The sequence below is a fragment of the Phycodurus eques genome, chromosome 2 (genome assembly GCF_024500275.1).
Source record: "Phycodurus eques isolate BA_2022a chromosome 2, UOR_Pequ_1.1, whole genome shotgun sequence".
Lineage (NCBI taxonomy): Eukaryota > Metazoa > Chordata > Actinopteri > Syngnathiformes > Syngnathidae > Phycodurus > Phycodurus eques.
Window position 1 is genome coordinate 40,750,936 of NC_084526.1, and position 21,975 is coordinate 40,772,910.

At 41.0% G+C, this 21,975-nt stretch overlaps 1 protein-coding gene across 4 annotated transcripts in view; it reads right to left on the reverse strand.

Annotated features, from left to right (window-relative positions):
- LOC133399264 (polycystin-1-like protein 2) overlaps nt 1–21,975 on the reverse strand; it is a 29,080-nt gene that overhangs the window by 3,686 nt on the left and 3,419 nt on the right. The window contains exons 4-39 of one of the 4 annotated variants that reach the window (XM_061670679.1): nt 21,750–21,908; nt 21,482–21,670; nt 19,178–19,288; nt 18,888–19,035; nt 16,454–16,686; nt 15,960–16,370; nt 15,748–15,860; nt 14,302–14,437; nt 13,610–13,808; nt 13,378–13,489; nt 13,150–13,291; nt 12,659–12,856; nt 12,435–12,577; nt 12,117–12,296; nt 11,903–12,040; nt 11,663–11,812; nt 11,458–11,582; nt 11,079–11,199; nt 10,728–10,856; nt 10,417–10,642; nt 9,055–9,245; nt 8,737–8,967; nt 6,650–6,751; nt 6,395–6,573; nt 5,247–5,393; nt 4,958–5,157; nt 4,627–4,853; nt 3,657–3,870; nt 3,493–3,559; nt 3,087–3,345; nt 2,453–2,549; nt 2,227–2,367; nt 1,972–2,157; nt 930–1,260; nt 710–843; nt 519–646 (exon numbers count right to left, since the gene is read on the reverse strand). In XM_061670679.1, coding sequence (XP_061526663.1) covers nt 519–646; nt 710–843; nt 930–1,260; nt 1,972–2,157; nt 2,227–2,367; nt 2,453–2,549; nt 3,087–3,345; nt 3,493–3,559; nt 3,657–3,870; nt 4,627–4,853; nt 4,958–5,157; nt 5,247–5,393; nt 6,395–6,573; nt 6,650–6,751; nt 8,737–8,967; nt 9,055–9,245; nt 10,417–10,642; nt 10,728–10,856; nt 11,079–11,199; nt 11,458–11,582; nt 11,663–11,812; nt 11,903–12,040; nt 12,117–12,296; nt 12,435–12,577; nt 12,659–12,856; nt 13,150–13,291; nt 13,378–13,489; nt 13,610–13,808; nt 14,302–14,437; nt 15,748–15,860; nt 15,960–16,370; nt 16,454–16,686; nt 18,888–19,035; nt 19,178–19,288; nt 21,482–21,670; nt 21,750–21,908 — 6,197 coding nt within the window. Of the gene's footprint in view, nt 1–518; nt 647–709; nt 844–929; nt 1,261–1,971; nt 2,158–2,226; nt 2,368–2,452; nt 2,550–3,086; nt 3,560–3,656; nt 3,871–4,626; nt 4,854–4,957; nt 5,158–5,246; nt 5,394–6,394; nt 6,574–6,649; nt 6,752–8,736; nt 9,246–10,416; nt 10,643–10,727; nt 10,857–11,078; nt 11,200–11,457; nt 11,583–11,662; nt 11,813–11,902; nt 12,041–12,116; nt 12,297–12,434; nt 12,578–12,658; nt 12,857–13,149; nt 13,292–13,377; nt 13,490–13,609; nt 13,809–14,301; nt 14,438–15,747; nt 15,861–15,959; nt 16,371–16,453; nt 16,687–18,887; nt 19,036–19,177; nt 19,289–21,481; nt 21,671–21,749; nt 21,909–21,975 lie in introns of those variants that run through there. The other 3 variants (XM_061670678.1, XM_061670680.1, XM_061670677.1) reach the window with 3 other exon arrangements.

Sequence of the window (21,975 nt, forward strand, 5' to 3'; positions counted from 1 at the left end):
TACTGAAATTCCATCATGTGGAGTCTTTTATTCAGGAAAATAATCTCAATGTAATCAAATGTAACACGTTATATTACTTTGAGAAAGTAATTGAAATAGTTACATCGCTTTTACATTTTCAACAGCATAACATCTAATTGTAACCAACTCCATTTCATTGGGAATAATGCACATTGGGAAGTAATCTTCCCAACTCTGGGAGTACAGTAGTGTATTGTGGTATGTTGTGGTGTGCCTTTGAATGGTGTGGGTGACATTAGGAGGCCTGATTTCAGCAGTGGTTGGCCTTGCCACGTGGTTACATAGTTCAGTTTTAGCGTCTGCTCCGTGTTCCTTTTTTAACGGTAAGATGTACACCCCTGTTGTATTGTGATTGTGCAATGATTGGTTGGGATCGGCCAAATTTTTCATCAGCAACTGGGGGGCGGACTCTAAGGGTGTCGCCATTCAAGCCAGCACCATTATTGAGTCAAGGTACCACTGCATTATGAATACAAAGCTATCGATAATGGACATACCTGAACAAACATATAATAAATAATGAAGAGGAAGTAGATGGCTTCGGAGACCATGACAAAGATGTGCAGGCCCCCAGTCGATTGGTACAGCCGAACATTTTGGAGCTCACTCCGGAACTGGAAAGCCCCTGATATTAAAAACATGAGTGGTTGAAGTGTTCATTTCTCAGAGCGCATGGTGGACACTTTACCTATGGCTGTGGTCTCCAGCATGAGTCTGACAATGCAGAAGAGGTTGACATTGGCGTTGTACACGGTGAACTCAACAAATATTGCTTGGGTGTACGCATCGAACCAGCGGTTTTCATAAAGATACTGGAGCGATCTAGAAGGAGAACACAGTTGATTTACAACTATTATACAGTGAATGGTTCATGACTTTAGGCGTTAAAAATACACATCGACAACAACCTGCTGGAGTTGTCTAAATCTGGTCCAAGAGCCACCACAAAGCCTCCGCCCCCGTAGAGCATCATGCTTCCCCAGATGGGGTAGGCCCTCAGTTTACTCTGGGACTGGTACTTCCAGGGACTGGGAAGGTTCTGTGATGTGTTATCGGCCTCCGAGTAATTCCAGCCTGGGCTGTAGGAGCCCATGTCCTCTGACTCCCATGAGTACAGCGCATGACAGTCATGCACAGCCTGTTGCATGCGGCGTGCCACGTGACAAGAGTTGTTCTGTACCCTCAGCTGGCGGAGACGAGCGTTCCCCACTAGCTTTGAGTTTCCGTCTGTGATGAAGCCTGTGAGCGGCAACATGAACAAACCCACAATTGCTATTAGTGTTCATATTTTTTTTCTTCAAAAATTCTCAATTTGCAGTCTTCAATGGCATACACTATTTACAAAATGTTAGGGGTACATTTAAGAATGAACCTGCAATGAACTACAACCTTTAGAGGTGTACTTAATTTTACCTTCGCTAAACTTTTGAATGCACTTGTCCAACTGTGCACAACTTGCTGTTCTCCAAAATTAGCTGAATGGCAAGTCACAGGTGTTTGATCCATGAATGGGGCAATACATTTCCTGTTTCAATAAGAATTGCTAATTCAAAAGTTCTCCTCATCATGCTGTTCACATATTGACGTACGTTGCTATTGTGAGGCTTCGAAAAGGATATTTGTAAAATGAAAGCATCACTGATCTTGGAGTGTAATCAGAGGGTTGCTAATGAGATACAGAGAGACTAGAAGAGTCACAGAAAGGCATACAACTGGATCCTTAGAAATGTATTTGTCAATTCATGCATCTTTGTGAATTTTGCTCATTCAACTCCTTGTTAGGAAAAGTAGCAAGTTGTGCAAAAAGTACTGAAACACTGAAGAGTTAGACATGCACTCGAAAGTTTTGAGAATCTCCAATTAAGTTCATTTTTTTTAGAGTAAAAATGATATCAAGATGGACGTCTTACTCTCAATTTCGCCACATGGACAAGAACACTCTAACATCACCTGGGTGTTCTCCGAACAAGTTGCTCAGCAGAGTTGTGTTTGCCCAGTTGAACACATCTTGAATGCTCATCGTGTCAGAGATGCCTTTGCTAAAGCTCTGTCGAATATGCTGGGTCAGGAAATAAGCATTGGGATCCCTCTGTCCATATGCCACCAGGAGCAACATCCACATAAACCCCATGTAGGCTGCATGACAAGCAAATACCTTATAATGGCATCTTCTACAGCAATGTTTTTATATTCTGAGATTCCTACCAAGAATCTCCCTAATGAGAGCAAATACTTTCTGCTCTTTAATCATGTTGTTTCTCATCTTCTCTATGTCTGTCGGAGGTGGTGGCTGGTAGAAACTGCACGTGCTGTCTCTCCGTGCTGCTCGCACCCCATCTGGATCATCTGAGCATGACATTAAAATCATGTGCTTAGTCTTTGGTGTTTGCAAACAACAGTACAGCACAAATGGAATGCATCAAGAAGGTACCAGAATTCTTGAGGCTCTCGTCAATCTGAGCCTCTCCGTATTCCTCCTGATCCACTTTTTTCAGAACAAGAGCGAAGAAAGCAGCGAAGCCAAGAACCTGTAACAGATATTTGCTTGCGTTATCTCACAAAAGCGAGTATACCCGTCACATTTTTGGAAATCATGTACTATATCGTTTCATGGGACAACACTGATGAAATGACAGTTTGCTACAATGTAGTCAAGTGTACAGCTTGTATAAAAGTATAAATTTACTGCCCCCTCAAAATAACTCTACACACGGCCATTAATGTCTACACCACTGGCAATAAAAGTCAGTCAATATCTTATATATCTTATTATTTTTCAACACTGGGTGATGCCACTTTTGTGAGATACTGTATACTGTAAAGGCCACACAAAATATTGACACTTTGGGCCCAATTTGGACATTTACACTCAGAGCTGTACTCAATTTTGTTGCCAGCGGTTTATACAGTGAAGGATGTGTGTTGAGTGACTTTGAGAGTAAAGAAAATTCAATTTATCATACCATGTTATGATAGTATTTAAATTGATTAACATTTTAGACCTTGCTTTCATTTGTACAAATCAATAAAATATTTGTTCTGACCATGCACTGTACTGTCCTCACCTTAAGAGGTTGTGTGATGAACAAACTTTCAAAAAAGGACACCACCATGGAGATCAACCAGCTTATAGAGCGATCTTTCCCGTAGGTCAGCCCATACATCATGGTAAAGTATCCAGATACACCGCTGGTTGCTATCACCAATATCCAGCCAACAAAGACAAACCACCAGGGCAGCCCGCCTTGACAACATTTCTTGGCAGGGCCCTTGTTGACACTCTCTTCTGGACTGGGACTACGCTCTGATTGTTCTCCATCTAGGCTGTGAGATGGCAGGTGAAACTCGAGCAGATTCTTCATCCCCTGAACTTGCTGCATGGCTTTGTTATAGATGTCTGGGTTTGGAAATCGAGACGATCCCAGAAAACCCAGCTTCTTCTCAACATGACGCAGCTGCCTGTACAGATACCTGCTGTTGTTGCTCTTCTTCTGAACCCCATCTGAGGTCTTCTCTGGACTGCCCCAAACGCTCTTTTCTGCACATTTGGAATTTCGTAAAGAAGGGTATTTGCATGTACTAACAACATGATTGTAGATAGCAAAAGCATCGTCACATAGAGTATTGTAGATTACCTTGAAGATCGACTGCCCCTAGACTGAGGATTGAGCGTTCTCTTTTAGCGGTATCAGTGTAGAAGTCAGAGGAGGTTCGGTTTTGCTGCCTAATGATGTCTTCCACCAGAGACAAAAGAGTGTTGATATCAGTCTGTTGACCAGGTCGAAGGGCCAAATGAGGGAGGGGACTCTTCATGGCCTTTGACAGTGACTGGGCTATCCTTTTTATGTCCTGTTGGAAAAACCGTTAAGGTGATAAAGCAACCACTCTTAACAAATTGTTTTCATATAGCATGTGTGGATTGTCATCTCTGTAAACACCCAGGACTATTTGACTACATGCCAAATTTAACTTTAAACCTTTCGCTGCTACAGTTTGTTTGCATTGGGATCAAGAAGGGCAGTGACCCACCAGATCAACAGATAAAGCTACGGTGGAAAAAGGCTGCACCAACTTTGTGATGTGCAGCACCGACTGAGCTGGAGTAGAACAGTATCATCACCCATGAGTTTTACAATCCAATGACTCAGGCAAAGATGTCAAGAATCGTTTGGTTTGGTGGTTTAGACGAGTGCCTTTTTACTTTCTAATCTGGAATTCTGTGTGCCCTGCTGATGCGACCCAAAATGCAATTAGTCGAACAGTGTTTAAATTTCATAACTATTGAGGATATTTTAGCACTTTGAGCTCCATTCAGTTTGAAAAAGGACAGATAAATCCAACGATTTACTAAACTATTCCAGACTGTTCTTTAAACTTTTTCAACAGCAGATATGGACAAAAATGAGACACACTGCAATCCTACAATGCTATAAAAATAAAGAATCACAAAACAACTGATGTTTTCTTTTCACTTTGCAAAAGCATATCATTCTCAAACATCCTTCGGAATAATCTTACGTGCTCATAAAATGCATTGCCGAATACCACATTATTCTTAAAAAGTGAAAAAGAAGGACTAAAGAACCCTTTTTGTTGTTCTGTCACCTTCAGCACTGTGTCTGGTGTGATGTCCTTCTGCTCTTTCTGAGGAGAAGAGGTTTGCGAGGGAGACACTCGAACAGTCTTCCCCTGCTTGGTCTTGTCAGATTTCGGCGCTTTTTCCCGAGGACGAGTGTTTCTGAAGATGCTCACAATGAGGAGATTGATAGGAAACATGATGATCGAACTTTGAATGCCAATCATGACCTGTTGCCAGGTGAATTCGATGTGACCTACAAACACATACAATGGCTGATTGTGTTAGCAAGAAACCTGTTGATACACTGACCATTAAAATCTTTGCAACTACTAAAAGCCATGTGCAATCCGATCATACCCAGGTCCATGGTCTGCTCTGAGGGATCCGTAGGGATGCCCCAAAACATGATGCTAGTCAACATCGTGCAGAGCAGCAAGGAAAAGCAGCAGGACACTCGCTGTACACGAGTGAAGGTGCTGCATGGAGGTCGACTGATGACCGAGAACCAGATGTGTCCATCACGGAAATCCTTAGCGGTCTTCATAAAGAACAGATTGCTAGAAGGGCAAAACATCAGTATGGAAATAACTTGAAACCATTTTATTTGTGGATGGTGTAGCATGATCAGACTGTTGGTTTGTCCTACCTAAATCTCTTCAAATCCTCTTCAGTGGCCACTGGGAAGACCTTGTCGAGAGTGCACTCCCCGACGTCGACAGCAAACCAGGAATTACAGAGAAAGTGCCACTTCTGTCCAGTCTCCAGATCTTGCACCATTACTTTGTTGACATACCTGCATGTTGGATTAATATTCTTTTGTTCGTCACTTTACCCATCAGCCATCAGGACCAGCAAGGCTTTCTCTGCTGGCCTCCACCCTATCAGAAGCCCTGACCTACATTTACAACCCGAGTTGTTGATGTTTGTTCCATGAAACTGCGTGTCACGGTCTATTCTCTTCATTTCATAGCATTTCTCTCAGGTGCACTTCTTCCAGTAGTGTATGTGGACGCTAGGCTATGTTTCAACTATGTTCCCGGCGGCTATGGCAGGCCCGTTTGCCAGAAACGTAGCGCAGCATGGGATTTTGGCTATTTCTTTCTCCATATTCAAGTTTTGCTGGGTTTTCTATCACGTTTTCTATCACGTTTTCTATCACATTTGTCCATCCCGTCCCCCAGTGTTGTGTCACGACCATCCCGTTTTGTCCACAGAGGCCGGAAACGGGCTTGCCATGGCCGCCGGGACTATAGTTAGATATTTTTGTGCAATCAGATTTCAGCCTCTATATTGTATCATCGATTTGATCAAACCTGGGCTTTCAGAATAAGTAGCGCTGACTGATGTGACCTAAACTATATTAGGAATAGGTTGATTTATTTAACCAATCATATTTTAAATTAATCTAATTGGGCCAGCTAGCAGGCCTGCAATAATGTTAATATTTTTCCGTCCTCTGATAGGTTAGTCAGAGCAGGGCAAGCTTGACTACCTCTGCACACATTAATACATTTATTATGCTATGTATTATTGATGCATTTTATTTTAATGTTTTATATTTTCTAATGTCATGAGATAAATATTGATTCTGAACTGCTCCAGATGATGTACTGTGCATGGAACAGTTGTGTGCCTTTATAATGCGTTTTTGTATACTATTGATGGTTTCTACTAGTGAGACGTGAGATTGGTGATTTTAGGAGGTGGATTAAGTCGGGTGAGTCCCCACTGAAGGTCAGGGTACCAAATGCACGGCGTGCCACTGACTTTAACATCTCCATCTGAATGCTGTACCATGCAGGGTGTGTGCCTGAGTTGTCGTGCCACAGCCTGATGCTCTGCAGCTCTCCAAGGGAAAAGTGTGTGGTCAAGAGAAATACATCCTCCCCGCCCCTTTCAAACACAGGTTTCTCTCGATCACTCAGGTGGTGGGGTTCACTTTCACCCTCTGTCCCCAGCAGGGTTAGCGTCACCTGGAATTGGACATTTTCCTTAGGAGACACAAAGATTCCCATTGCCAATTTTCAAGGACAGGATTATGTGACTAACCTGTGAGGAGGTGGATGCACCATGCCGATGCCCTGTGCCGATAGTCAGCATATAGCAGTATTCTGCCAATGGGTCGTTATCTTCAAGCACGGTTATTTTGACCTTCAAGATAATACGTACAATATTATATTTGACAGGATGAATAAAAAACTCATTTAAAATCTTTAAAAACATATAAGTACATATTGAAATATCTAATAGTACACACTGCACTCTCAGAAAAAGTAATTATTGTACAAAGCCCAATTCCAATTAAGTTGGGACGTTATCAATCCATCCATCCATATCCATCCATTTTGTTTACCGCTTATCCTTACTAGGGGCACGGGCTGCTGGAGCCTATCCCAGGTCTTCGGGCGGGGTTCACCGTGAACCGGTCGCCAGGCAATCGCAGGGCACATATAAACAAACAACCAACCATTCGGACTCACATTCATACCTACGAGCAATTTAGAGTCTTCAATCAATCTACCACGCATGTTTTAGTGATGTGGGAGCAAATCGGAGTGCCCGGAGAAAACCCACCCAAGGCAAGGGGAGAACATGCAAACCCCACACAGGCGGGGCCGGGGTTTGTTGGGACGTTATGTAAAACGTAATTAAAAACATAATAATAATATAATTAAAAACAGAATAATAATATGATTTGCAAATTCTTTTCAACCAATGTACAACGTTATTGTTTTTTTGCAAATTTTCTCTCATTTTGAATTTGATGTCCCTAACAGATTCCAAAAAGCTGGAACAGGGGTAACAAAAGACAAAAGGGAAAGTTGAAGAATGCTCAAAAACACCTGTTTGGAACACGAACAGGTTAATTGGAAACAGGTAAGTGTCATGATTGGGTATTAAAGGGGCATCCCCGAGAGGCTCAGTTTTGACAAGCAAGGATAGGCCGAGGTACACCATTTTGTGAAAAACTGCATGAGCAAATTAGTCTAACAGTTTAAGAAAAATATTTCTCAACATACAATTACAAGGACTTGAGGGATTTAATCATCTACAGTCCATAATATCATCAGAAAATTCAGAGAATCTGGAGAAATCTCTGCATGTAAGTGCAAGGCTGAGAACCAACATTGAATGCCTGTGACCTTAGATCCCTCAGCTGGCAGTGCATTAAAAACTAGGCATAATTGTGTAACGGATATTGCCATTTGGGCTCAGGGACACTTCAGGAAACCATTATCAGTTCACACAGTTCGTTGCTATATTTACAAATGTCAGAAAAAAAGTAAAAACTCAAACATGGAAAGCGAAAGCTATAGAGTATATCAACAACACCCAGAAACGCGGCCGGCTTCTCTGGGCTCGAGCTCATCTGAGATGGACCAACGCAAAGTGGAAAAGTGTGGTGTGGTCTGAAGAGTACACATTTAAAATTGTTTTGGTAATCATGGACATCGTGTCCTTTGGGCCAAAGAGGAAAAGGGATCTGGATTGTTATCAGGTCAAAATTCAAAAGTCAGTATCTGTGATGGTATGGGGGTGTCTTAGTGCCCAAGAAATGGGTAAATTGCACATCTGTGAAAGCACCATTAATGCTGAAATACAGTTTTTGGAGCAACATTTGCTGCCATGTAAGCAATGTCTTTTTCAGGGATGTTCCTGCTTATTTCGGCAAAACAATGCCAAGCCCCATTCTGCACGCTACAACAATGTGGCTTCGTAGTAGAAGAGTGTGATGACAAGACTAGCCTACCAGTGTCCATTAAAAATGTGCGGTGCATTATGAAGCGTAAATATGACAACAGCGATCCCAGACTGTTGAGCAACTAAAGTTGTACATCAGGCAAGATTGGGGAAGAATTCCACCTACAACGGTTCAACAATTTGTGCCCTCAGTTCCCAAACGCTTATTCAGTGTTGTTAAAAGGACAGGTGATGTAACACAGTGGTAAACATGCACCTGTCCCATCTTTTTGGAGTGTGTTGCAAGCATCAAATTCAAAATGAGTGAATACTTAATACAAAAAAATAAAGTGCAATGGGAAATTGTGAGTTCTAAATGAGGAATGTCTGAAAAATACAGCATATACACAACCAAAGTTATTATTATTATTATTTTTTTTAGGTTTAGGGTTTACCTTCGCTGAGTCCTGTATGTCTTTTCTGCGCGCCCATACAACCACCAGAAGATAAGCACAGAAAATGGCCCCCACAAAGCACACAACCACAGGATTATTAAAGAAAGTGGTGAAAAGCTCTGCGGTGCGCGTCACGTCCACTAAGTTTGGCATGACAAAGAAAGAGCTTCCAAAGAAAGTTAAGTGGTTACACAGACACTGAGTGAGCAAAGGCGTGGTGAGTGGGCCAACCTGCAGAAAGAATAAACAAAAACCAGCAGTGGGTGATGTTTTGGAAAATTCACCTTTCTCAGATGGAACAAAAGGTTTCACATTTACCCTGCAGCCCTCTTCACTCCAAGATGACCCTTCTTCATCCCAGTACTTGCACTGGGCTGCAATGGTTACAATACTGACTGTAGCATTAACAGATTTGACACCTGGTTCTACTTTGGGCTTCAGGACGAGAAAGTGGACGCCAGCATCTCCTGATCTTTCTTTCGGACTGAGGACCCAGGTATATTTTTCCTCTGTGGTAAATGACATGTCATGACATGCTGATTACTACAACACACGTGCAGTTGGCAGCAAACCTACAGTACAGTATCACAAAGGTGAATATGACAATATGGAGACTAACGCTAAGTTTGTCAAAATTAAAATATATGTTAATTTTCCAATGAAAAGCATGTGTCTCAAACATTTCCACGTGGATTAAAAGGTCCACTATTTGAGGAAATACAGTACTGTATACTTTTGATTGGCCAGCGACGTAGGGGAACCCAACTGGGGATGATAACGTGGGATGTGAAAAATGCCAATTTTCAAATGCAGTATACATTGCAAAAACTATTTGCATTTGTTTGCCTTTTTCATCTTCACAGAAGGTTGGAAGAACATGTTTAAAATTTTCTTGGTGTGTGGCACATACAAAACTGTTGCGAACGGCTGCAACCATAGCTAGAAGACTAGATACGCCAGCGCGCTGTAGCACCCTGGCTAAACGATGTGCCTATGTGGCGGCCATGTTGGGGAGGTTGACGTTCCCATCAAAGGCAATGCATGGATATTGAAATTAAAGTCGTAACTTGCTTGTCTCTCAAACGATTTTCATGAGATTTCGTGAAAGGTCACCATTCATTCATTCGTCTTCCGTTCCACTTATCCTCACTAGCTAGGGTCGCGGGCGTGCTGGAGCCCATCCCAGCTATCTTCGGGCAAGCGGCAGGGTACACCCTGAATGGGTCGCCAGCCAATCGCAGGGCACATATAAACAAACAACCATTCGCACTTACATTCATACCTACGGGCAATTTAGAGTCTTCCATTAATGCATGTTTTTGGGATGTGGGAGGAAACCGGAGTGCCCGGAGAAAACCCACGCAGGCACGGGGAGAACATGCAAACTCCACACAGGCGGGGCCGGGATTTGAACCCCGGTCCTCAGTACTGTGTGGCAGATGTGCTAACCAGTCGTCCACCGTGCCGCCTGTAACACAAGGCGGCACAAATTTGAATTGCAGGTAACCTGCAATTCAAATTTTGAATCACGGCAAAACTAGTGATCGCATTTGGCCTGATCCCTTGGTCTGTGGCAGGCCTTATGTAATCTAAGAAAACTGGATTTTATTATATATATATTTTTGTGAAAATTAGATATTTTATTCAAAACAAAATAGAATAAAATATTTTTTAACATACCTTCTTTCACATTCTCAAGAGGCATCTGAGTTTTGGCCACATACTCCTCAGTTGTTGGATAATTCTTGTACCCCAGGAGTACCATGAAGGTAATGTTTTCAGAGGGATCCATTTTCAGCACCAATGTAACGTCAGGTGAAGGAACATCGATTATTAACGTGCTGAAATTGGCCAGGTCCAGAACTGTACTGTTCTCCAGCCCAACATCCAGCCTGGGGAGGATAATCTTAAAACCCCAGTAACACAAAAACAGATTAGCGTTGACACTAATACAGATTTGTAGTATTTTAAATGTTGCTTCTTTATACTACCTCAATTTCCTCAGGCAAATTCTCAACAGGGATGACAGTGCCATTCGTTCTTGTGAGAGACACAGATCCCACAGTTCCCGAAATGTTTCCACCTTTCCACGAATACGGGTTCTTTTCAAAACTCATCATCTGTGAGATATTACATTATTATTTGCTCTTGTGTAGCTAAATAAGGTAGACCAAACATTAGATATAACTCTCAATATGCAGTGCAGTACTACACCCATGTAAACTACAAACACAAAAATAAACACTGTTAAATTAATGCCTCTAAGCTGAGCATTATTCTCTTTGCCAGGCAGATCTTTTTTTGATTATTATATCTCCACGACAGAAATGGTATGCACTTACTCTGACATCCACAGGCTCATCTGATAAGAAAACATCAGAAGGCAGAGTTGGAAAAGAAAATCTAGACGCGCTGCCCCTCTCGATGTTTATATCCTGCATCTGCATGTTTTCTGGAGAAAGTCTGGAGAAAACTCAAGCTTATTTGCAGTTTAGCACGAGGGACTTATTGCCCAATCCAATTAGACCCAGTAAATGAGCTGTATCGAAATCTTTATGATGATCTTTGTTAATTTTCTCTGGGCATTAACTTTGGGAAGTCAGAATTTCTTATACCGCTTATTTGATTCTTTTTTTAACATTTTTTTTTTTTTACTGGATTTCATTATTTGGTCCAAAGGTTGTGGCCTGTGTGTATATGTTCAATACAATCACCTCTTACCTGTTGACATACACACTGATCTGATGAGAGTCAATGATGATAGGATCTCCATTCAACTTTTTATGATTCAACAAGGCATTCTGTACATTGTTTATCCCAGTCAGAAGGGAGTTGGAAACCTTTTGCTGAAGAGAAAATGTTATTTAAGTTAGGTCTTTAAAAAAATGACAACAGAGAAGCTCAGCAACGGTAGTGTTACTCTTACATTTGACGAAGCATTCAAAATATTACTGGCCGCTTCAACTATTGGTGCAGCTCCATCCACAACTTCTCCATCGTCACCGCTAATATCCTGATTAACACTGATAGTGTTGAGGGAGGAGCTTAGGTCCACCAACAATGAACTTGCTTCTTCCTAAAATGGAAACACAGAAACAAATTGGAGTTGATCTGGCCTTAATAGTGTACAAAAAGCATTCCTCCCCCACACCCGAACAATCTGTACCTGGGCAGCGGGGCTGAGCTCATCTGAGCGCTGTGTGAGTTCAGCCACAGCTCTGGCTGTCACATGTACCTCGTGACTGGTGTTTGATGGAGAGTCCAGCAGCACTGCGGTCATTTTGGTCAGCATCTGCTCTCTAAGCTGAAAGACAAGAAAGGGTGGATTGATATCACAGCGCTCCACTACTACAGGCAACAAAGCTCTCCTTCCTGCATACCTTCTTCCTTGCGTCCTTCTGATCCTCGTCAGTCTCGGTGTTGAGCAGGTCAGCTACAGAGGTGACTATTTGGCCGAGGGCCTCGCCAGAGAGAAGACCATCCTGCTCTAACTGGGAGACTGTGTCTTCTAAAACTGACTGCAGAGTCTCCACGGAAGCACTGGAGTTGTTGTTCCGAACCTTTAAGAAATATAAACTTTATAAAAAAACTAACATCACCTGTGCAAAAGCTTTTTTTTAGGTCAGTCAAGATAAGTGTGTCTGCTTGTTCTGAATGTCGTTCCACCTTTCCATTTCTTTCCATGGGTGATTACCCACCTGAGTGTGGACGGCCGTGGTAACTTCTGTATATTTATTTTTGACAGTCACCACAATAGACAAATTGTAATTGTTCTTCTCATCTCCAACGGGCAATAAAACAGATTTCACCAATTCTTTATTACTGCAACGCAGATGTTTGCCTTCAAGACAAATGAGGCAGTTTGGTTATAAATTGAAATCCCCAATTCCATCCAGCACACATCTGAGTTTCATGTTCTTACCTCTGTCTGTCTTGAAGCAATACAGACAGCCCGAAGAACAGAAAGAACCAGCTTGGCAGATGATATCGAATGAGTCAAGCACAGTGCCTGATAGTGGAAAGATGCTGCACGTCGGAGGGGCGGCATCTGAAGGGGCTTCAGTTGGCTCCGGATCCGGTATGGGTAGTGTGTACTTGGCATAGCCTAGCTCTGATTTTCCTGGTTAGACAAAGTCATATTGTTTATTGAGTGCATATAAGGGCGTCACACAAAGCTACTCTGCAGGTTTTAATAATGACCTAATCTTTCATAGTTTCACCAATTCTTCAGGTTTTAATAATGACCTAATATCTTTGTTATTAATATTCTTATTTATTTATTTGAAAACTACAAACCAGTCACCTTAAAGTCCAACAATTATCCCTGTGTAGTGCCTATTGCGCTTTAATTAGAGGACAGAAAGTGAATCTATTTCTGACAGTGTATTCAAAAAAATGTGTTTAGAAGCACACCTTGAACAATCACAGTGATGTTCACCAAATTCTCCCTTGAATATTTCAGCTGTTGGATGTTTACAAGAAACTCTGAGTTGCCCTGTTGCTTCTTCATCAGTGGCCTTCTTCTTTCGTGTGAGTAACAGTTTTTAAGATCACCCTGGGAACAGTAGAAAATCCCTTTTTGCAGTGTTCATTCAACAGAGTGATGCTGAACATTGACAAAGGTGTGTGATTCAGACTTGCCCTCAGAGGTTTTGGATCCTCCATGTACCAGTTGACATCTGGGCAAGTCGCCACACAGCTCAGTCTCAGCTTTACAGGGTTGCTCACATTAATTGAAGTGCAATTATCACAACTGTATATGTAAATGTAAGTAATCAAACAGCAAAATATTAATTTCAACTGTATTATGTAAAAAAAAAAACTGGCACATATACAAACTGTACTGTACTAGGTCTATAGAACATGATTTTACCTGACGGTGACATTTTTTAATTCCTCTGGAACAACAGCAATGCACTTGGAAGCAGAAGCTAGTCGGACCCATTTTCTAAACCAGGCCGTTTTCTTCACAGTCACAGTGTAGACGGCCATCTCAAATGGATTCGGAAGACACTGTTTGTCAATCACGTGTGTTTCGTAATTTGTTTGATTGCTGCATTTGCAGTCCCCTCCTTTACAAGAAGACACATGTAAATCACTGCATAGATAAAGCCGGGAAATACCAGCAGGTTCAAGCCACAACTTCCAGGCGTCATGTTGACAATGAAGCACATGACTAGAAAAAACTAAAAAGTGAAGTGAATGTAAAATATGCAAAAGTTTATTTGTAATTTTAAAATGGTAAATGTGTATTTTAAAATTATTTATTTGACTATTTTTCATTCACAATAACTCAATAAACAAATTACTTAATGCGACACATAAATACAAATAAACACAAATGAATACATATTTCACTTAAAATGTCATTATAGGGGGAAAAAAAGCTAAGTTAATGCAACAAATATTACATTACTTACTTGTCTGTATAATGTAAATAAATGCTTGATGGAGTAAAGAACGAAGCAGGCCGTTTATGGCCATAGTTTGCGCACGCTTGCTGTACATTGAGTGAAATTATGTATGTTACAAAACTCATCCAGAAAGGGGAGCAATTGCACTTACTACAATTCCACTTATATTTGAGTCCTTTGCTGGGTAATGAAACACTTCCATTAATGCTGAGGGTGACATTGTGAGTGGAGTCAACCACAGATTCTGGAGTAGAAATTACTTTCAAGTCATAAGATTCACCAGTAGCCTGAAAAATAAAATACAAGCATTGTAACAGCAATAATAGAGACTTTGCTACCCACAGATTACAGTGAATAATCAATTAACCGCAAATGGCCAAAACATTATGACATCAACCACAATCAAAACAGGTCCAATACAAGAACTGTATGAAAAATGCTGAGCAAATGCTCATTTTTAATCAATATTGTCACTGTCAGATAGGTATTAACTTAATATGTTTATTATTGTGGATGTAGTTTGCAGAGGATGTTTTTTCTAATTTTGGTTGTATTATAAATACAGCAGATATACTGTCAATGTCTACACACTTGTTCAAATGCGAGACCAAGATAAATCTTGCTTTGGACCAAATCAAAATCTCCCAGACACATGTGGGAAAATGTGATACCGGCATTACCAGATATCTAGCAACCCTTTATTGCTCAGTGACTGTTTTTCTCAATGTCTTTATGTCTCCAAAGTGTTCTCTGTCAATTGACTGTCTGTTGTCCTACTAGAGTGGCTCCAATTACCGGAGACAAATTCCTTGTGTGTTTTTTGGACATACTTGGCAAATAAAGATGATTCTGATTCTGAAATCAAGTTTCAACTTTTTGGACATATTCCAAAAGGTATGTTTGGGGCAAATACAATAATGCTCATCACCAAAACAACACCATACCAAGTGTACAGTGAAGCATGGTGGTGGCAGCATTATGCTTTGGGCTGTTTGTCTTCAGCTGGAACAGGGGCCTTAAATAATGTGGAAGGAATTATGAACAGTTCAAAGTAAAACATTTAGGACCTCTCTGCTTAAAAGCAAAATAAATGTCTGGAAAGGCCTACTAGAACACCTACACTTTAATTGGGTTTAATCAGAGGCACTGTAAATGGTGGCAGGTGTACGCCGACTTCATTTCACGTGACTTTATATGTGATAGGTTCATTCTGAACATAGCCACATCTCGGTTATAGGAGAGTGTGCACACTTGTGCAACCATATTATTTCAGCGGTTTATTTTTACTTACCCTCACTCAAAAACATTTTTTTTCAATTGAATTGGACAGGTGATAGGTCACATTAATGGTGGAAAAAAATGTTGAAATGATTGATTTGATTTTTTTTTTGTCACAAACACCTGACATTTGAACTACAACCAAAACCTAAAATCTTGTCTGACAATGTCAGACAAGATAATGACAGAATTATCATCTTTTAAAGGCAAAGTCTGATACAGCTATTGTAATTAAGGAACTCAATAGAAGTCATGAGTTAGTGTGTGACAATAGATGTTAACAAAGTACTACTCTTACTGTTTATGACACATTACATACCATGTTTTCAAAGTCAGAGTAGTTCTTGCATGCCAGGAATATGCTTTCTAGGCTCACGTTAAAATCGGAGGCCGAGAAAGCATTCAAAGCTTGCACAGTCAATTCAAACAAACCTGCATTAAAAAAACAAAAAAACAAAAATGTTATTTGGGAGTTTTGTGCATGCACAATATGAACCAATGTTGTGCTTTAATTCATGCAAGTCGGAGTACCTTCAACTGGCCTTCCAAAGGTATACGTTTGTAAGCTTCCATTGAGCATGTCTCTGGTCTCCAGGTGAGTGACATTGTTGACAGTCAGTGTAAAGAGAAGCTGCACAGGGGCTCCACGCTCCAGCGAGACACCAACGATGAGGTCACTGGAGTCGGGACACTGGTCTTCCTCTGCTATCACTGAGGCTTGCAGCCCCTCAACAGGCTCCAGCAGACACAGTTCAAACTGGGTGGACACTGCTTGGGTTGTGACCTTATTGAAGGCGCTTAAAGTCAGGTTGTTACAGCCATGCCTAAGCTGCTCCACTGCACTTGAATTCAATGTAACATTGTGGGGTGTGATCCCTTGGTCAGCCGAGGTGTTTGCAAGTATAACATCCTCATATTGAAGTATGTAGGTAACGTTTGTGCCTATTTGGAACAGAAAATATTGGCTGATTCAGTGTTATTAAACGTGAAAATATGGTTAACCTGCAGTGTAATAATAGACTCACCTGTTTCCACTGTGACCTGAACTTCAACAGACCCTCCGTTGTAAAGCAGGGTGCAGTTAGTGCTACCGTCTGATGTGTTGGTACTATGGCACTTGATGTCTCCAAACTGACCCACAGGCTCCTGGATGCTGATGGCTTTTTGGGCTGTCACATGCCAATCACTGGTAGAACACTCCATTGTGACCACAAAAAGTCCAGGGGTTTTGAATTTGTGCATTACTGTGCTCTCCGTCCTGCCAGATACGGTAAAATGAGTTCAACAAGGCTACCATTGACTGCATGTTTGTACAGTATATGTCCTAAACTAGTGTTTCCCAACCTTTGTTGAGCCTAGGCACACATTTTTAACACTTATCTTGACCAGGGTCGTGGGGGCAAACATTTTACATAATTTCTCTTGTATAAATGGCAACCAGTGGGTATACAGGTGGTTTATACCTTCCGTATTCTACCTTCTGTGCAATTAACCTTGTGCAAGAGCAGGTAATTGTTTTGCCCGTCACAATACGTCGCTGGCATATAACCCCAATTCTAATGAATAAATAAAAACAGAATGCAATGATTTGCAAATCATGTTTAACCTAGATTTAATTGAATACACTACAAAGACAAGATATTTAATGTTCAAACTGATCAACTTTATTGTTTTTAGCAAATAATCATTAACTTTGAATTTTTTTGGCTGCAACACGTTTCAAAAAAGGTGGGACAGGTGGCAAAAAAGACTGATAAAGTTGAGGGATGCTCATCAAACACCTGTTTGGAACATCTCACAGGTGAACAGGCTCATTGGGAACAGGTGGGTGCCATGATTGGGTACAAAAGGAACTTCCCTGAATTGCTCAGTCATTCACAAGCAAAGCTGGGGCGAGGTTCACCACTTTGTGAACAAGTGCGTGAGAAAATAGTCCAACAGTTTAAGGACAATGTTCCTCAACGTACAATTGCAAGGAATTTAGGGATTTCATCATCTACGGTCCATCATATCATCAAAAGGTTCAGAGAATCTGGAGAAATCACTGCATGCAAGCGGCGAGGCCGAAAACCAACATTGAATGCCCGTGACCTTCGATCCCTCAAGCGGCAACATATGCTGCCATCCAAGCAGCGTCTTTTTCATGGACGCCCCTGCTTATTTCAGCAAGACAATGCCAAACCACATTCTGCACGTGTTACAACAGCGTGACTTCGTAGTAAAAGAGTGCAGGTACTAGACTGGCCTGCCTGCAGTCCAGACCTGTCTCCCATTGAAAATGTGTGGCGCATTATGAAGCGTAAAATACAACAACGGAGACCCCGGACTGTTGAACAGATGAAGCTGTACATCAAGCAAGAATGGGAAAGAATTCCACCTACAAAGCTTCAACAATTAGTGTCCTCAGTTCCCAAATGTTTATTGAATGTTGTTAAAGGAAAAGGTGATGTAACACAGTGGTAAACATGGCCCTGCCTCAGCTTTTTTGGAACGTGTTGCAGCCATAATATTCTAAGTTAATGATTATTTGCTAAAAACAATCGAGTTCATCAGTTTGAACATTAAATATCTTGTCTTTGTAGTGTATTCCATTAAATGTAGGTTGAACATGATTTGCAAATCATTGTATTCTGTTTTTATTTATGTTTAACAGAGCGTCCCAACTTCATTGGAATTGGGGTTGTAGATGAACAAAGATACATTTTGTATAAATATATAATTGATTAATTCATTCAATTCATTTCAAACCAATTAGGTCAAATTGGATAATTTCTCACTACTAAGACTCGTGTCGTGGAGCAGTGGTTGGGAATCATTGCCCGACATAACCTAATGAGATCAATCCAAAATTTCAAATTATTATTTTAAATTAGAATTGGCACTGTGAGAGAGGTAATAAACTTTTAAACTTGTAATACTGTAATGCTAATCACAAATGTTGTACCACTACTTCTCTGATGTTTGATCTTATTGGGTTGTACAGGTAGTCATAATGTTATGACCATTTGGACAATATAATACGCGCTGCATGCCTCCACGTAGGTCATTATGTTCCATTTTGATTGACTGTCAGTGAACTTTTTTTTTTTTTAAATCATTATTTATGTTGAAAAGGCAGAAAATATTGTCACCATTGGGTGGAAATGTCCAATGTCTAAATTTGGTAAATTCCATATTTTTTCACAAATGTATACTATTGCTCAGTCCCCACGTGGGTTTGTTATTTTTACAAATTATTGAGCAATCTAAAGTGTTGAAGATGGCTTGCTCTCTTTGATGACGCAATGTTAAGGGTTCAACAAACATGCCGTGTTTTTGGATTCCTGAAAAGTGGTATACGCCAAGCGGGATATCCTGTACAGCCCTGTTATTGATTTTCATTATGTGTTGTAATTGATCATAAAGTTGCGGCTGGCAGGTGTGTATCTAACATACTATAATACAAATATTAGAGCTCACTCTTCTGGGGTGATGGCATCAATAGTGTGGCCATCTCCAGCATTCAGAGCGCATGTAAGGTTTCCCTCATAAGGTTGCAGGAGCCACTTGATATTGATAGTAACATTATCAAATACCGCTGCCAAGTTACTCATCAGCAAGTGGAGTCCTGAGAAGAAATCACATCACTACATTTAAATACACACACAATTTGATTTCTAAACTCATGAGTTACACTCAAACTGCTTGAGCATTTCATCACTAACATGTAACTTTTATTGGAGCAGAGATGTTAGAGGAGTATATCTGACCATCTTTGCAGTGGTACTCCACAGACAAGTAACTTCCTAACAGAGGACAGGGTTCACCATAAGACTTGGCATCTGCTGGAGCTTGGCAGGCCTGTAGTCCGTGGCAACTCCCTGGAATGACACGAAAGGCCAAAAGAGTATGCAGTGATGTTTCAGAAGTCAAGGAGCATATCATTTGTCCATTACAGTGGAACCTCCAAAGTCAAACACCATCTACTCTGTGATGCCGGATGACTTCAAATCAGATTTTCCCATAAGAAATACAGTAACGTACTCAATTAATTTGTAACACGGTCAAACTGTTTGATTAATTATATTTCTTACAGTTTACTGAGCACTGCAACACTTTCATATGTCGCCATAAGTTCCAGGTTCTGGTTTTACGATTATCGCATCATTTATTTTTGCCATCATTGTCACCCATCTGTGGTGGCATCACAGAAAACACATCAGTGGTTCTCAAACTGTTTACACCAAGCACCACCTCAAAAAAATAATTAGCTCTCTAAGTACCACCATAATTAAAACAAAATTAGGTTAATCAAAAACAAAGCAAACGTTTTATTCCTAAAAAATATATTTAATATGATTGTAAGCCAGTGCAACAATTATTATGCACAGTTTGGACATTAACACTGTGTGTAAATACATGTTGGAAAATCCATCCATCCATCCATCCATTTTCTGAGCCGCTTCTCCTCACTAGGGTCGGGGGCGTGCTGAAGCCTATCCCAGCTGTCATCGGGCAGGAGGCGGGGTACGCCCTGAACTGGTTGCCAGCCATTCGCAGGGCACATAGAAACAGACAACCATTCGCACTCACAGTCATGCCTACGGGCAATTTAGAGTCTCCAATGAATGCATGTTTTTGGGATGTGGGAGGAAACCGGAGTGCCCGGAGAAAATACCACACAGGCACGGGGAGAACATGCAAACTCCACACAGGCGGGGCCGGGTATTGAACCCGGGTCCTCAGAACTGTGAGGCTGACGCTCTAAGCAGTCGTCCACCGTGCCGCCTGTTGGAAAACAAACAGTTCTAAAAGATTAAATACAACTGCATTGTACTTGTAAGTTCAACACAACTGAACTCTATTTAAAAATGTACTGTACTGGATTCAAAACAAAAAGTGTGAAACAGTGTAAAATTATGGAGAGTTTTAACATTTAATTCAGTGATTCTTTACAAACCACTAGAGGGAGTCCACGTAGCACACTTTGAGAATCACTGACATAACAGTATCATATTGCTGGATCAGCCAGGACATGTCTCGTGTTGTGTTAGCTGCAGACTAACATGTTTAGACCAATTGTATTTCAAGACATCTTTCCCAACTCTCATCAGTTACCTGCCCCAAGTGTGTGACTGAGAAGTAATGTTTTGATCACTATTTGTTGCTTGTGAGGACTACGCATTCACACAATATTCAATTGATTCCCATTTTGGACAAGTACCCAGACAAATGTGAAGATACATTAGTTTGATTTCCCTTTTGGGAGTTACAGTTTACTTGCATTGGAGGACAGGACTAGAACAGTAGCCTAGCATGTCATAAAGACTGACGTGTAGGATTGTTAGGCCTTGGCAAAGGCCTGTGGCTTTAGCTTCTGAACATGCCTTTGTACATTTCAGAACACCTGCAACGGACAAAAATCTCTGATGTAGCAACCCTATACAATACAACATATTTTAAAGCTTTATGCATAATACTAATACAAAATATGCATTTGAGCTGCAGGTATTATTTGTGTCCCCTTGTGGTAACAGTCCTTACTTTCTTCACTATACTATCAGTAACTTTGAATGTATGTGACTTTGAAAGGTTAGGCCTGACCTGGTGAGTGACAGCGAATGAACGTGTAGCTAGCTCTTGTTAGCTCAGGTTACCCGTGTCTGCATGTTGAGACACTGGATATCTATCGGCTGGTGTACGACTGTGCTTGTTACGTGTTAATTTGGTTCCCGTTTATTCAATAAAGCGATTGAAAGTGCACTGGTGGCTGGTGCCTATCCTAGACCACCTGTCAAGGGTAACGCTGTTGTAACATTAGTCCTTGTAGAAAAAGAATAATTGCAAAATCCCGCAACATAGCAAAAATTCTTCAACATAAAATTTTATATTTAGGATTTAAAAATCCACGATAGAGTTACACCGCAGAAAGTGAACAGCAATATGGCGAGAGGGACCACAGTAAATTCAACTACACAGATGTAATGGTTGCCAAAACAGTAATTCATTACTTCTATTTGAACAATAAAATGATATTCTGAGCATCTTGACTACAGATGTGACCACACAAATACCTTTCACCGAGTCTGCGACATCTGTCCAGGTGCACTTATCCTGAGGAGGTGAGGGCGTGGTGGGGAGTTTGGTCCGGCAGTAGTGAACTGTTTTTCGACCATAGAAGCTATCATCTATTTCTATGACTTGACCAGAGCCGCACTGCAATGTGGCGTTTTGGCCGTCACAGGCAATAGATCTCCTAGAATCTGAAAGCAAACCGAACAAAAAACTAATTAATCAGAATTGGATAAAACATCATCAAAAACACCACTATAGTTTACATACCAAACTGGCAGATAAAGTTAAGTTCCCGAGTACAATTTTCTGACGCTTCCCACCGGAAGCCTGACATTTTGACAATATGTCCACAGGATGCTTGTGCATCAGGCTTGTTCGCCCAATTATCGTAGCTGACATCTGAGCCATCCAGCCACGCCAGAGAAACTAGAAGAGAAAAGGGAGGTGGGGGTGGGGAATCACATTTATTATTTCATTGGATATAATAACGCTT